Consider the following 16195-nt stretch of genomic DNA (forward strand, 5'->3'; position numbering starts at 1 on the left):
GATGGCCTCGACATTCTCCAGCATGTTAGACGAACACGACTCTCCACAATGGTATGATATTGTCCACTTTGAGCATAAGTTCTCATGGCTTTGCTTTGGGCTTCCCAAAAGGCCTCATACCAATGGAGAGTGTATTCTTAGATTATAAACTCATGATCATTCCCTAAATTAACCGATGTGGGACTTTCCATGACCATTCCCTAAATTAACCGATGTGGGACTTTCATCATCCAACACCTCCCCTCGAACAAAGAACGCCTCCCCTTAATCGAGGCTCGACTCCTTTGGAGTCTTAGTCATTTTTGACTGCCTTCGTACCTTCGAGGAGGCTTGACTCCTTCTGGAGTCCTTTGTTCGACATTTAAGGATTTGCCAATCTATTGACACGATTAAGTTTAGGGCATGGCTCTGATACCAGTTGTTGGTGACAACAGAAAACTGAATTGAGATTGAGAGGAGGAGTGATTCGAGTGATGGGGAGGGAGGTCCTTTTATAGGGGATTCTCGGAATTGGTTGAGATTTTTGTAGAGATTTTGTGGATGAATTTGAATTCACCTCCTCCTCCTCGTAACTAATTCAAATTCTATTATTAATAGTTTCAACACAGCATCTCCTATGTCATGATCATGTTACTTATTCCTCGCTTCTAAAACTGAACCCTTGTACTCAATTGTAACAATTTATGCCTTGGATTTAGAATTTTGAACGATACTTGATGGTTCCAGCATTATCCTACATCTCCGATGACGTGATCACGTTCAGTTGTAACAACCCATGTTCAAGATTCAAATCGATATGGGGTATTTGGATTTGGTATTTGATGGCCCCAACAATCTCTTACAACATGATCACGTAATTTATTCTTCGCTTCTAAGAGTGAAGCCCTTTGTACACACTCACGTGCTTCCTAGGTGGTCAGTCACCTAACATAGAATTACTCCAAGCAAAACACACTAAACTTTTGAGTTTTTATGATCGAGCTTGAAAAATAAAGTGCACTTTGTTAGTATGGATACTAACTTTCAATTCTGTTAAGTTTATTCTAGTTCTCTTATCTTCACAATTGCTATCATTTGAATGTAGTATCGGTTCATTTATGTACTCCTATTTTACTCGGGTGTAAATGAGGAAGCATTATTATTGGTCTGTGGATCTATTTTGCCTTTTTTTTTTCTTTTTTAACTTTAATTTTCTTTTGGACCCAAAAAGAGATGCTAAAAGCAAACTTCCACATTCAAATGTATACAAGTCCAGTATAGTACAAGCCACACAATAAAGATACGTAATTGGTATATATATATTTTTTTTTTTTTTCCTTTTCTTTTTTAATTCCAACTTTATTCTTTTTTTTTTCTGGTCAGTAACGAATATTATTTAAATTTTTTTTATTAAAAAAAGGTATAAAGAAGAAGAATATTCCATGCGAGTTAAATAATAAATTCAAATTTATAATTTAACGAAATATTAAAGAATAAAGCCCAAGCCCGTGGTCAGCCCAATTTGAAAAGTCTTGGTCAACGCTCTCAAAATTCATATAATCTTGGTCTAACCCGGATCCAACAAATAATTAACGAAAACCTTAATCGTGAGGTATATCGACACTCTTACAAATTTAAACATCAAAGTCGGTGTGACAAGTAGCGTAGGGGCTATAGTCCCGAACTTAGTCATTTCTATAGCTAACCCGAACTTCTAAAACTATTGAAACTAAAGCGCGTAATAGATAAACATTTATTATTAATTACTTAAAAGAGTATTTATAATTATTGGTAAAAACATTTGTCATATTTACAAATACAACAGCGACTTTTGAAGTTTACAAAGATGATATCAACACCATAGTGATTGATTTTTGATCTGAAATCCATGATCATCATTACCAGCAGCTTTGCAGGTGTTCTTGTAATCAAGAGTCCACTTCTCAAATGTACAACTCAAGAAATCATAGTATCCTCCATGAACAGCAAGCGATTCCTGTTTTAACCGCTCTTCGATCCATGGATACGTCATTAAGTTCTTCAATGAAAGGTTGATTGATTCCTGGTGGCAAAAAGGAAAACCGTTGAGATTAGTAATCTTTTGAGTTAACTCGTGTGCACCTCGACTATTTGCACCGAATAACAGATCAACCCCACTACACTCGCTTGCTGAGGAAACTCGTAGAATAATATATTATAGGCAATGAGTCATCATGACATGAACTCATTCCCTTCGAGCCTTTTACTATGACTCGAGAATATAGCATCAGTCATGTAGACTTAGCTTGTCAAAAGAAATATAAAGCTTTTGGACTAACTCAACAGGATAACAGAGCAAGGAATTATGCATACGAACTACTAAAGAAATGGATTCTAACATAAAAGTTGATTGATTCTTGGTGGCAAAATGGGAACTGAGATTAGTAATCTTTTGAGTTAACTTGTATGCATCTCGACTATTTGCACTAGATAACGGATCAACCCCACTATGCTCACTTTCTGAGGAAACTCGTAGAATAATATTCTAGGCAATGAATCATCATGACATGAACTCATTCCCTTCGAGCCTTCTACTATGGCCCGAGAACATAACATCAAGCATATAGTCTTAGCTCGTCAAAATCAATATAAAGCTTTTGGACTAACTCGAGGGGGTAACCGAGTAAGGAATTATGAATACGAACTAATAAGGAAATTGATTCTTAGGTGGCAAAAGGGGAACCACGATTAGTAATCTTTTGAGTTAACTTGTGTGCACCTCGACTATTTGCACTAAATACCATATCAACCCCACTACACTCACTTGCTGAGGCTCGTAGAATAACATTCTAAGCAATTAGTTATCATGACATGAACTCATTCCCTTCGAGCTTTTTACCGTGGCCCGAGAATATGGCATCATCAGTCATATAGTCTTTAGCTTGTGGACTAACTCAACAGGGTAACAGAGTAAGGAATTATGAATACGAACTAATAAAGAAATGGATTCTAATATAAAAGTTCATGCAACGAGAAGATCGATACCTTCTCACAATGTTTACATTGCTGGTCAAAATTAAGATGTGCAGCAGCAGCTTTAGCTCTCAATTTAGCAACTTTTGCATTCGCCATCCATTTATGAACAAAGCTACCATAGCAGAATAAGCTATAAATTACAGCTCGAAAACGACCACAATCGAGAAAAACAGATTAAGAAGACACGATGGAGTTTGAGAAAGTGAAACCTCGAGTCGGTAGCATCATCTTCCATGCTCATAAGGCTCTGAATTCCAGCACAGCTACTGTGGCCAATGACTAAAATGTTCTCAACCTTCAGTATAAAAATAGTTCTCTTAATATGAAGTCTAGAGATTATAAAGATCAAATTTAACTGAATGGAGAATGGAAAACAACCCACTTTAAGTGTATTTACTGCAAATTCAAGGGCTGCATTGGTTTCAGTTGGTCCATTCTGCATAAGAACTTGAAGTTAGTTATTTGCTTGTCTGACTTAGATAATACAAGACATTCCCACTAGACTATATATACCTCCCATGACGGCACGATGTTCGCTACGTTGCGAACGGTGAAAGCTTCTCCAGGTTGAAATCCAAGAATGTTAGATGGGCATACTCTAGAATCGACACAAGAAATCACCATGAACTGTTCTACTTGTGAGCTTGTGTTGAAATATTCAAGGTAATGAGCAGAGATAGTACAAACAGGACACAAGAATCAAAGAGAAATCATAGGGACTTGTTCATCATCTTAACTACCTTAGGGGCTTGTAGCTCTGCCAGAGCTTGAAAGTGCTCTAAATTTTCCCTGTTTCAATGAAATCATTGGATTAAAAACCAAACACAAATTGATTTTGATCTTTCCTAACTGAACCAAAGATAAGCTAATCGTGTATCCACTGCTACTTACAAGTACTTGTGCTTCTTAAAACTCAGAAATCTCATTTTCATTTCATCAAACACCTTATCTGCATCTTTTACTTGAGCCACATTTTTCACTCCCATCCATGATGATCGTTCTTGGGCAAGGCCTAATGAGTTTCTTGAGACCTCTAGCCTGGTAACAAAAAGAAAAAATCAAGAACCAGAAGAGAAAATTCATGGGGGTTTCCATTAACAGATTCATAAAGTAAATTAGCAGAAAGAACCCACTCGTGATAGCGATTAGATGGCACTTCCATATGATTTTCGTCGATTTCTTCCTTCATCTGTCGATTCAAATTCAAAGTCCATTAAGAAACCTATTTAAAACTAGAATTAACAAAGAATTAAAACAAAAACAGAGAGATAAAAGAACTGACAGAAAGAGAGTTTGTCCCGACTGAAAATGATGAGACAAGGAAAGGATTCTTGTGGATTAAGGTCGGTCTAATTGCAGCCATTTCTGAAAATAGCCAACTCCAGCAAGCTCTTGGGCCTATCAGCAACGATAATTTCACAAAGAAATTGAATCTGAAACGTACCGAACAAGCACACAAGCGCGAAATCAAGCAATTAGATGAAGAAAAATGTATAGAAAACTTACGAATTAAACGACCCATTTTGGTTCCCGCCTTTCCCAACTGAAAGGATCAAGTATCTTACAGCTGAATTTCTGTTCCATTTATACACGCGAAATTGTAAAGATGAACGTCTCGTTTCAAGCTTATCCACATCGATCCCCACTTTGATGGAGATGCATATCGTGTTCGCGTTTTGCCATTTTCCTAATTTTCTAACATTTCAAAGAGAAAATCCACAAAAATCCCATGATTGAGAGAGAGAGATGGAAGAACCAAATTATAAATTTTTATCACATGATTTAGTGCCTTTACTTTTATAGGTGGATTTAGTGCCTCTAAATTTTCTTATTTTATTATCTTTATTTTTAAAAAAACATGCAAAGATTTAAAATTATATTATTAAAAACATGTTATTATTTTTAGAGTTTAATTAAAAAAAAAAAAAACTCGTTATTAGAAAATTGATTAAAAAATATTAAAAAACTTAGACTATTATAAAATTAGTATTTTAGATATTTCTAAATAAATTTCATATATATATATATATATATATATATATATATATATATATTTAAAAAATACAAAAGATAAAGATGGCCATTGTCCAACTAAGTGGGAGGGAATATTATTTTGTGCAAGCTACGTGAATGTTACGACAAGAAAATTCATAATTTTTTTTAAGAAATAAATTCAATTTATTTTTACAAACAAATTAAAGTTTTAATTTAAATTCATTTTGTTCGTAGAATGAAAGTTAAATTACAAAAAAATAAAATAAAAAATTAATTGTAATCTCTTAATATTAAGATGGATATTCAAATATCATTATTTTTAATTTAACTTTTAAAAAATATTTATATTTCGCTCAATTTTATTTTAAATAGTAAAAATAAAATACTATAAAATAGTTATGAAATATTAATTAAAGATAGAGGTGATAATATTGGAACTTTTAAAATTATAAAAATATTTTAAAAAAAAAATAAGAAAGTTTATTGTTTTTTTATTATTTATAATATATAATTTAACCTAAACTTTATATATAATTTAACCTCTGGTTGCGTGGACATTCAGCGCTTCACTTGATTCACACGTGTCTACCAAGTGGATAATCATTTTATTATTTTATTATTTTAAAAAATTAAAAAGTTAAATTAATAAAAATATTCTTAAATTTTATTTATATCTCAATAATATTTTTAAAACTGTTGAGTATAATAACTTCGCTTCTGTATTTTAAAATTAATTTTTTTATTTGAAAATTAAAAAAAAAAATTGTTTTGTATATTTAAAAACGACAAGTCGCACGAAAATACGCTCTGCCTACCTGCCCTTATTTACATTTCTACCCCTTTCCATTCTTGCAATTTGCAAATTGCCAACCCGACATTTTCGGCCGAACTTTAATGGGCCGGCTTTGACGTCGCCCTTTTCAGCCCAATATACCATTTGGCCCATTTCCTATTTTGTTAATGGACTGTCGAAATCTACGGCCCATGTCCTTGTTGAGGCCTGGCCCATTATAAAGTTGTTTAGTTAAACGGAAAAATGATAATTGAGAGAATTAAATGAAGCATAAACAAATCAATTTTAATAATTCACACTTTTAAATTCATCAAATTTTGTCTCGGATTGGACCTCGGACTCGTGAAAGTCCAGCCTCGAATGTCAGAGTCGACAATGGTGCTAAAGAAATGACGAGAATTCTGATAGGGAAACTTTTATTAAGAAACGTATACTAAAAGTGCTCTATGAAGCATACTGAACAATCACCCATCACACGAATTCTCGAGTCTAACTTGGGGTGGGTTTCAAGAGACAAGGTCAAAAATCAAGCTATATAAATGCTCAAAACTTCATATTGAAATTCCCGATGCTTAATGACAATCTTCGTCCTTGCTTCCTATTTCATTAATTGTCTCCTTTGAATTAACCACTTGTGTTCGTGGGGATTACCGCAAGGATTTCCATCCCCATTTAGCTAACGAGAAAAGTTTTTGCTCATTACTCTCACTCTCTACCTAAACAGTGAGTTTCGTCTCGTTATTGCAAGAAAAAATGAACATATCTAACATATATATGTATGCAATGGTTGAAGATTAGGACGAAACATTTCTTATGAGGGTGTGGAAACATCTCCATAATAGACGCGAACGACAATAAGCAATGAACCAAAACGAACAATATCTACTAGCGATGAACTTAAACTCTCACAATTATATATACATAAATCATTCTACATGTGGCTCGGATGAGAACACCTCACTCTCATTAATTGAGTATAAAATAATTGAGAAGTGAAAATTAAATAACAAAACACTCAAATTTATAAGTAAATTATGTAACCTAAAAGAAAAAATCATTATTTTTTTCATTAATCACAGAACACGAAAGGAATATAACTCCAACTTATCGACCGCAAAAAAAAAAAAATATATATATATAGTAAATTATGTAACCTAAAAGAAAAAATCATTATTTTTTCCATTAATCACAGAATATAACTATAACTTATCGACCGCGAAAAAAAAAATATATATATATATATATGTGGAGTAAAATATATATTTTTTTATTTTGACAAAACATAGATTTAAAATCATAATTTTTTTTATATACATGAATCAATTTACCTTATTTATTTAAAAAGCGTTATAATTATATTAAATTAAATATCTAAAAAGTCTATGAATTTAATTACTAAAAACTTAAAATATTTATTTATTTCGAATAATTCTATTGAGCCAACGGGCCCCACACGCAAAACTAGTTGGATAAGGGCACGTGCAACAACACGGCTTTAAGAACAAGAATCAAACAAGTGGACGTGAACTATACACGCCGTTAAAGAATCGTACCGGCAATTTCCCGTCCACACGATATGAAAAAAAATAATAATAAAAAATAGGAATAAAGTACGCGAGAAAGGACGATAATTTATGAGATTCAGTTGGGGAAATTATTAAATTATCGCACGATATAAAATTTATTACACAAACTGATAAAAAAGTAGTACAAGGTAGAGTAGGGCAGCGGGCAGGTAAAGGCTCTGAACTGACAACCGGCAGCATGGCCGGAGTTGTACGGAAAGCTCCCGTTTCCACGCCACCTGGGACATATAATTATTATCCGTTTGCCTCTAAATAAATAATTTTAATTATTTTTCAAAACTTACCGTTTCTTTTTTTACTTCGATAAATAGTAAAGATAAGGTTTTGACTGAAACTCAGGTAAAAAGTTAAAAAGAATTGACGACTGTTTGGCTATAAATGGGAATGTATTCTTTCCTTGAATAGAATACGTCAAGTCTAATCTTCATCTATCCCCGGTCGTGTTTTTTTGCTCCGACACCGTTCTTGTAGTGTTCGAATCAAAGGTACGAGAAATCGAAACTGGTCGGAATTTCACTTTTCTTTATTTCTTATTTATGGAAGGAAATTCACTTTCGGATCTGAATTATTTAGGTTTTTTTGCAATTTTTACAATTTTGCCACTGGAGATTCAATGGCGAGGGAAAAGATCAACAACTTAACGGCGAGGCAAGTGACGTTCTCGAAGCGACGGCGAGGGCTTTTCAAGAAGGCGGAGGAGTTGTCGGTGCTCTGCGACGCCGAGGTCGCGCTGCTCGTCTTCTCCGCTACCGGAAAGCTCTTCGACTTTTCCAGTTCCAGGTAATAATCGGCGATCCACCAACTTTTGTATTTTACGACAAATGCTACAAAAATCCTTAATAATTTTGAATGAAACTTAATTTAAATAAATTAAGAAAATTATTAATAGACCCCTTGATCGAAGCTCGGACTCCTTTTTCTTTTGGAGCCCTTTATTCGACGTTAGAGGATTCTATTGACATAGTTAAGTTTATGGCACGACTTTGATATTAGGTTAGATGAGGTGACTAAGTTTAGGACATTACTTTGATACCATGTTAGATGAGGTGGCTAAGTCTAGGACATGACTTTTGATACTATGTTAGATGGGGTGACTAAGTTTAGGACATGACTCTGATACCATGTTAGATGAATACGACTTTCCACAATGGGGTGGCTAAGTTTAGGGCATGCTCTGATAACATGTTAGATGAACACGACTTTCCACAGTGAGGTGGCTAAGTTTAGGGCATGACTCTGATACCATGTTAGATGAACACGACTTTCCACAATGGGGTGGCTAAGTTTAGGGCATGTTCTGATAACATGTTAGATGAACACGACTTTCCACAGTGAGGTGGCTAAGTTTAGGGCATAACTCTGATACCATATTAGATGAACACGACTTTCCATAATAGCATGATATTGTTCATTTTGAGGCTTCTCAGAATGTCTTATACGAATGGAGAGAGTATTCCTTGATCATAAACTCATGATCATTCCCTAAATTAGTGGGACTTTCATCAAACACTTGGGACTTCCTCCAAAAGACCTCATACCCATGGATAGTATTATGATTATAAGCACATAGATCATTCCCTAAATTAGCCGAGGTAGGACTTTCATCCAACAATTACAACCAATTATTGCAAATATTAAGAATATTTGACATTTGTAATGATACTAAGGATGAGTTATGACTTTGAATATTTAAATTTTATGAGATTTTATCTTATTAGTTTATGATAAATAGTATACTCAAACAAGACGGAGGGAGTTGAGTTGTGAATTCTATTCTAATTATTTAGTTACCAACTCAACTCGAATGAGTTGGTCTAGCGTAGAGGCAAGTCGGATGTGTCGCAGAGGATTGAACATACACGCACAGGCGACGTATGTGGTTGAACAAGCTTGGATTCCGCACAAGCGATGTTCGATTGGCGAAGACAAACCTCGCCTAAAGTCCGACGAAGCCACAAAGCCGGAGCGAAAAATACATATGGGGCTTAATTCCCCTTAAGGCTAGTCGTGGGCGTGTATAGATCACGACGCCGCACGGTCAAGAAGGTAGGACTGTCGACTCAAAAGCGAATTTAATTTGTAAACATCCTATTAATAATGAGATTATGGTTAAAGGGGAGAAGTTAATTATGAATTAAGCATGGTATTAGATTTTTAAATGATTAAATACCATTATTTTGTTAGAGTGTGACAAATATTAATCTAAGTTCATTATTATTATTATTATTATTATTATTATTATTTATTTATTTATTTACATATAATGCAGCGTTAATGATGTTATTGCAAGATACAATTTGCACTCCAGTAACCTTGGAGAGTTGGAAGATCCATCCCTTGACCTACAGGTAATCTTTTAAATTTATCCAACAAGTCCCTCAAATTTTGAAAATTTCCAATTTCGTCCCTAAAATGATACAAATTATTAAATCTTGTATTTAATAAATTTATAAAATTTAAATTAACATAATTATTAGACCTTTTAATTTAAAAGATATATTATATAGTAATATTTAAAGCTCGAGTTCATTGAATTAAAGCATTTTAAGTGTAGCTCGAGAATAGCAGCCACGCTCGGTTGACCAAGGAAGTTGCAGATATGAGCCATCAACTGAGGTACTTTTATTATTTATTTTTTATTTTCGCAATTTTAATTATTATTATTATCATTAATTTATAATAATATATGTTAATTTTAAAAATTAATATTAGGCAGATGAGAGGAGAGGATCTTCAAGGATTGAATTTAGAAGATTTGAAGCAATTGGAAGGAGTGCTTGAAATAGGCTTAGCACGTGTTCTTCAAACCAAGGTTTTTATTTTTAATTTTAATTTATTTCAAATAATAATAATATTATTAATCATAAAAAAATAATTATATTTCGAAAATTTACAGATATTTTATATTATTGTAGGAAAGGAAGATTATGAATGAAATTAATGCGCTTGAGCTTAAGGTAATTAATTTCATTTTTTTTTTACTAAATTATATTATTTTGTTATTTAAATTTTAAAATTACACATTTAATCCTAATTAATTGATTTTTATTTTTTTAATAATAGACTTATTCCACGTCATTACTGTAACTTATACAGGGAGCCAGATTGATGGAAGAGAACAGGACGCTGAATCGGCAGGTAATAAAATTCTATTTATTTATTGAAGAAAGGAAATTAATAGAGAAAGTGGAATATTATTTTTGGAATTAAATTAATTAAAATTTGCAGATGATAAGGTTGTCGAATCAAAGAAGGCCACTGCTGGTAGTTTCCGACGTTCCGGTGCCGGAAGACGGGGTTTCGTCGGACTCCGCCGCCAACATGTACAGCTGCAACAGCGGCCCTCCCGCCGACGACGACAGCTCCGATACCTCTCTCAAATTAGGGTGAGTACTTTCTTTTGCACTATAATAATTATTTTCTCCATTTAACTTACGAACTTATAAAAATATTTCAAATTTTCACATATATATACGACTCTCTGCAATAATATAATTTGAAAAGAGTATTTTTTGATTTTCTAAATTAGTTGTGAGACTTTCATACAACACAGCCCATAGGGTGAGGCTGTGATGTAAAAACCTTATCCGTCCTCATCTCCACTACCTATGTCATTTCTCATCTCATCTATGCGTTACGGGAATTGGGTTTCCACAAGTACTTTTTTTTCTTTTATTATTATTTAAAAAAAAATAATTAGTGTAATAATGATCTAGAACGATACTGTGGTAATTAAGTTTAAAATAATTATATTATTTGGAAGGCTTTAGGTTACCAAGGGTAGTTAATTTATGTTTGAGATTATTATTTAACTATATAGTTAGCTGATGCAATATTTATATGATATACATGAAGGAGCAATCTTATATTATAAATTTATTTGTTGAATAATATAATGTTTGAAAGCATAATAACCGAAATTAATTAAAACTACAATTTTGGGAATTTTTAAAATTATTTATAGTAAATAAAATGATTAATTAATTTATTTGCGTATTATTTGTTGCAGGCTTGCATGCCCAAATTGAGGTCAAAACTAGCGAAGATGAGAAAAGGCAGAGAATCATTAAAATTAATGGTTGGAATTTAAAACTTTATTAATATAAATGGCGAATTTTAATATTTAGTTATTTTATTTTATTTTTTGTTATTTGGTTAGTTAAAAATAGTGGTTAAATTACAAGTTTTTTGAGATCATGTATGTGTGTAAACTTCACTCTAATAGACGTGTTTAAAAACCGTGAAACTGACGATGACACGTAACGAACTAAAGCGAATAATATATGTTAACAATGAATTTGGACTGTTACAAATGGTATCAGAGCCAGACACTGGACGGAGTGCTAACGAGGATTCTGGCCCCTAGTGAGGTCGATTGTGAGGTCTCACGTTGGTTGGAGAGGGGAGCGAAACATTTCTTAAGTGTGGAAACCTCTATTTAGTAGGTGTATTTAAAAATTGTGAGGCTGACGACGATATATAACAACCTAAAACAGACAGTATGTTCAAATGTGTGTATCGAATAAATTGAAATATTTTATAATTTAATATAAATTTAGGGAGCAGAATAGTTTAATGTTTATTTAAACTTAAAATTGGTTTAATTATTATTTAAATGTAATTAAAAATAAATAAATTATCAGGTTATAAAATTGAATATTAAAGAAAATAGGTTAAAAATTAAAAAAATTAAAATATAAATTAACTGAAATCTGACGCTGGAGTGAGTTCAATGCTGGTGAGCCAACCCAGTACGTTAAACACGGGGTTTTAGGAACCGGAGGGGTATTGATTCCGCGCCAAACAGCCCTAATTGGCTCCATTCTCAGCAACCAAGTGGCCCAAAGCTTTGACACGATCTTCGTTTACCAGAGCTTTACTTCGTCCTTTGCATCGGAGCTCCTCCTGTGATTTACGATGGCAGTTTTATTTCTCGGGATCGTTTGATCTCTCAGTGATCCGCTCTCATCTCGCCATGAACAACGCCTCTGTCAAAGGCCTCGAAGTCTTCGATTTCACCGAAGAAGACGAGCTTCCTGAATTGATCTCCGAGAGGTGTCTCAGCAAATTCAAAAACCCTAATCTCGAAATCAACACTGTTTTGAAGTATGGATGTCTTGAATTAGGTAGGTACTCCTGGACTGGTAACACTACTTCTCGTTTTATTTATTTATTTGTCTGCAAACACTGGTAGGCGATGGATGGATGGATAAGAGTCTTTAATTTTGATTGTTAACAGAAAATCGTAGAGAAAGTTGATCACTATATTGGTTCTGTTAGCCTTTTTCATTTGGTAGATCGTGGAGTAGTCTGTAGATTGCTAAACGTCTCTTTCTTGTAGATTTACGGTGAAATACAGACGAATTTGAAGTATGTTGAATGGCATCTCAATGAGTTGAATTGTTATTTCTGGCGCCTTGTAGCATATAGCCGATTGCTGATTTTTTTTTTATTTTTTTTTTATTTTTTTTTATTTTTTTTATTTTTTTACTTCCAATGGGGAAATAAAGTGGATTTACGTTTGAAAGAGGATTTCTGGAATGATTTATTTTTCATCTTTCCCTATGGAGCGACAAATTTCTTTACTTCTGGTATCATAAATTAGTGAAAATTTGCTATGGTAACTTTTTTCCGCACACGTTTGATGATATCATTCGTCTTGTATTCTTGATAGCTGAAAACAAACATTAACTACCGTGATGTTCATCTCTATTGTTGTGCTTTTTATTTAGTTCTCAATATGGCTTGTCCTTGTCCAAGTTACCATTTCAGAATTGCTTTCTTTTTGTGCCCTTTCTTTAATGAATGTCCGTTCAACAATGCTGCTGCAAGTTTCTTCTTGCTATCATTATCAAAATTAGTTTCTTTGTTGATGGCCATCCATTTTAATAATTAATGAAGATTAATTAACAGTGTCCAATGTGTTGAAGGGAAAGAGGTTGAAAATCCACATATGGATGTTGACTTGGATGAATGTAATCGTGGTTGTGACAATGGTATTTCACATATCCCCTCGGGCATATCTAAAGAGCAATTGATCATGGAAGAAGAGAAATATCAATTGGATGTCAATACAGAATCAGAATGGAATACTCATTCACAAGACATGTTTGTGCAAGTAAATAATCACGTGACAGGATGCTTTGGCTCTGAACTTGGAAAAGTTGGATCTAGCTCTCAAAGTTCTATCCTGGGGTTAAATTGCACTCTTCCTGAGTTTGCCGCTAAAGTACCCTACTTATTGCTTTCTGAACATTATTTTCTGTTGAGATATATAGGAGTATTAGTCATGTTTGATTAACATTCTCTTTTTCAATGTACAGAGGGAGCAAGTGGATGCACTTTCATATCCTAATGGAAGCATGAATGGGAGTTCTCCAATGAGCTCTCCTTCGGAACTTGTAGAGGATAGTGGTACGTTCTGTACACTGTATCCACTTCAACATTCTTTTGGTTTTTTCCCTGAGGAGAACAATTGCATCAATAAGGAAGATCATGAAAGGGGACCAATGTTTCCACGCCCGCGCGCGCACACACACACACACACAATAAGAGGTTTGAGAGAAAAAAAGTAAACCCTTCAATCGATTGAAATGAACTGTAAGGCTACATTACTATGGCTTTGTTTGTAGACACCAAGGCCAATACCTTGCCACTCTCCTTCCTCTTATTACTAGAAATTTTAATTTTTCTCCTCGCTCAAATCTTTCAACAAATGGCCATGGCTCAGTTCAACCAGAAAAAGAATTTGAAAAAACCTTATATATATCCCTTCGGTTTGAAAAATTGGATAACAGTTCTTCCACTGACTTGGTAACCAGCCTGCAGCAAACAGAAGTTTTGAATTATTTGCTTCACATATAACTTGCAAGGGTTGCACTGACTAAATCCTGTCCTCCAAAGAACACTCTAATAACTTACCCAAGTTCTATGCCTGACTATTATTATTTGGACAATTTCAGTTTCGCCGAATGGGAGGTCTTCAGATAAATGCTCATCTGACAATGAAATGGTAAGTTTCTTCCTTGTAAAGATTTAAACAGAAAAAGAAAAGGGCCACACACTTGTCTTAAAATTTTCCTGAAATTTATTTCCAATTTGCATTTTTCGTTTAATCGGACTCCAGGACTTTTGAAGTCTTAACTACTTTTATCAGAAGTATAGGCTGTCCCGATGTTCATGTTGTTACATACATATTATGAATTCTTCATGATTGGTCCTTGTCAAGGGTTTTTGATCTTGAAGGAGACTATAGTTTCCTCTTATTCTTGAAGAGTGTTTGAAGAGAAAAACACTGGATAGGAAGAAAGAATTGAAATCGTGAAATATGAGGCACCTTCTTGGATGCTGTAGTGTTTTATCAAGTTATTTTTGTAATTATAATTCTAAGGTGCCTAATTTCATCTGAGGAGCTTTTCTTTCTTTCCCTGTTTTTTTTAGTAATTGAATTGTTTACAACTTCGGATGTAGAGTTGATTACTTCAGTGGAATACGTTTCTTGTCTTTTTTTATAACGATTATTTTCTGTAGGCAGATTCGACTTATCAAAATTTATTGTCCAGAATGTAGGCATTTGGGCACTGAAGCTTTTCTCTGTTACTTTTATAGGATGATCTTAACCAAGAGGTTGTTCTATGTCCCGATTATATTATATATGGAGATTCTTATTGTACCAGTTCGCAGTTAACCTTTTCACATAATGGCATCAAAATTAATGGTTTTTCTGATTATGGGAGCAACGAGTTCCTTAACCTTGAATGGAGAGTTGATGATCTCGTTAATATTGAGTGTCATTGGTTTCAAAGGGTGAGTTCTTATATCTTTTCTTTAGAAACTAATTTTATGATACTTGAGTTCTATTTTTTTGTGAATTGCCAGTTTTTCATTTGGCTACAGGTTGAATTTGTGACGATTAAGCTCCATACTATATCAAAGGATGTTGGTCAACGTGATAATGCATGTGGCACTTCTGGTCAGTGGACTTCTACAAGTCTATTTTGAGTTTTTTTGGAATTAGATTTCAGTAGCATAAACATTTGATAGTATTTCAACTTATATCTTTGCTACTTTGACATCTGATTAGAGAAGCCAGGTTCAGTTTTAAGTTTTTTTTTTTTAATTTTAATTTCATTTATGTTGACATGGCTAAGATTATTAGTAACTTCACGACATAACTTATGGCCTAACATCTACGTTCTTCTCGACATCCTCATTGCCTTTTTCTTGTGTCATTTCATCAGTGTTCTCAATAATGTTATGATAAAAATCTTCTTGTCGTTAGTTTTTCTAATTCATATTTATGAACTTGCTTAAGGCCTTAAGGAAGTGAAGATTGTTCTGGTTGATCCTTGCTGGTCTGAGAAACAACAAAAAATTAGATCTTTGGATTCCAGATACATGGCTATTTGGAATATGTCTCTTGAGTAAGTTATCTGTGTGTTCTTATCATTTAGCTTTTATCACATGTATTTTTTTTTTAAAAACAGAGTTATAAACCTAGCAACACTTCAAGATGTCAGTTAATGTGGCATATCTTAAGAATTATCGTGGGTTACATTCTTCATTTCATGGTTGACAGTCATCTGTAAAATGTCTCCCAAGTCACACGCACACACTGGTTGTTTCGATTCCTTTTACTTATATTGGTCTCCCTTGTTCATAGAATTATTGGTTACCTCTATTATGTCTTGTAGTGCGGGCGATGATGATTTGGGTGGACCAAGACAATATTTCCCCAAGTGAGTCGAATTTTCTACTTTTTTTTTTTTTTTTTTTTTTTTTTTTTTTTTTTTTTTTTTTTTTTTTTTTTTTTTTTTTTTTTTTTTTT

At 33.5% G+C, this 16195-nt stretch overlaps 3 protein-coding genes across 8 annotated transcripts in view; 2 read left to right on the forward strand and 1 right to left on the reverse strand.

The window, feature by feature from the left end:
• Positions 1-1580: 1580 nt before the first annotated feature.
• On the reverse strand, positions 1581-4776 carry LOC111495926 (beta carbonic anhydrase 5, chloroplastic-like). Of its 3 annotated transcripts, none has more exons than XM_023146099.1 (10): positions 4560-4761; positions 4277-4427; positions 4128-4183; positions 3886-4032; positions 3735-3783; positions 3508-3621; positions 3377-3430; positions 3204-3289; positions 3004-3124; positions 1581-2041 (listed from the first exon to the last, which is right to left on the reverse strand). In XM_023146099.1, the coding sequence occupies exons 1-10, from the start codon at positions 4628-4630 to the stop codon at positions 1832-1834; spliced, it is 1059 nt and encodes a 352-aa protein (XP_023001867.1). In that variant the 5' UTR covers positions 4631-4761; the 3' UTR covers positions 1581-1831. The 3 variants fall into 3 exon arrangements, with proteins under 3 accessions (XP_023001867.1, XP_023001870.1, XP_023001868.1); XM_023146102.1 differs by having other exon boundaries at positions 1723-2041; positions 4277-4392; positions 4501-4776; XM_023146100.1 differs by having other exon boundaries at positions 1723-2041; positions 3004-3106; positions 4560-4758.
• Positions 4777-7784: 3008 nt separating this feature from the next.
• Positions 7785-11499, forward strand: LOC111495930 (MADS-box protein JOINTLESS-like). Of its 2 annotated transcripts, none has more exons than XM_023146107.1 (9): positions 7785-7853; positions 7942-8148; positions 9638-9716; positions 9923-9984; positions 10081-10180; positions 10284-10325; positions 10465-10506; positions 10597-10754; positions 11378-11499. In XM_023146107.1, exons 2-9 carry the CDS (start codon positions 7982-7984, stop codon positions 11394-11396), a joined length of 669 nt encoding a protein of 222 aa, XP_023001875.1. In that variant the 5' UTR covers positions 7785-7853; positions 7942-7981; the 3' UTR covers positions 11397-11499. The 2 variants fall into 2 exon arrangements, with proteins under 2 accessions (XP_023001875.1, XP_023001876.1); XM_023146108.1 differs by having other exon boundaries at positions 7824-7853; positions 7977-8148.
• Positions 11500-12099: 600 nt separating this feature from the next.
• Positions 12100-16195, forward strand: part of LOC111495917 (probable ubiquitin-like-specific protease 2B) — a 9345-nt gene continuing 5249 nt past the window's right edge. For 2 of the 3 annotated variants that reach the window (XM_023146079.1, XM_023146080.1), the window contains exons 1-8: positions 12100-12494; positions 13299-13597; positions 13692-13782; positions 14331-14380; positions 14977-15174; positions 15265-15340; positions 15683-15791; positions 16062-16106. In XM_023146079.1, the coding sequence (XP_023001847.1) occupies positions 12344-12494; positions 13299-13597; positions 13692-13782; positions 14331-14380; positions 14977-15174; positions 15265-15340; positions 15683-15791; positions 16062-16106 (1019 nt within the window). In that variant the 5' untranslated portion in view covers positions 12100-12343. Of the gene's footprint in view, positions 12495-13281; positions 13598-13691; positions 13783-14330; positions 14381-14976; positions 15175-15264; positions 15341-15682; positions 15792-16061; positions 16107-16195 lie in introns of all 3 variants that reach the window. The other variant, XM_023146081.1, reaches the window with a different exon arrangement.

The sequence above is a fragment of the Cucurbita maxima genome, unplaced genomic scaffold (genome assembly GCF_002738345.1).
Source record: "Cucurbita maxima cultivar Rimu unplaced genomic scaffold, Cmax_1.0 Cma_Scf00022, whole genome shotgun sequence".
In the NCBI taxonomy this organism is placed as follows: domain Eukaryota; kingdom Viridiplantae; phylum Streptophyta; class Magnoliopsida; order Cucurbitales; family Cucurbitaceae; genus Cucurbita; species Cucurbita maxima.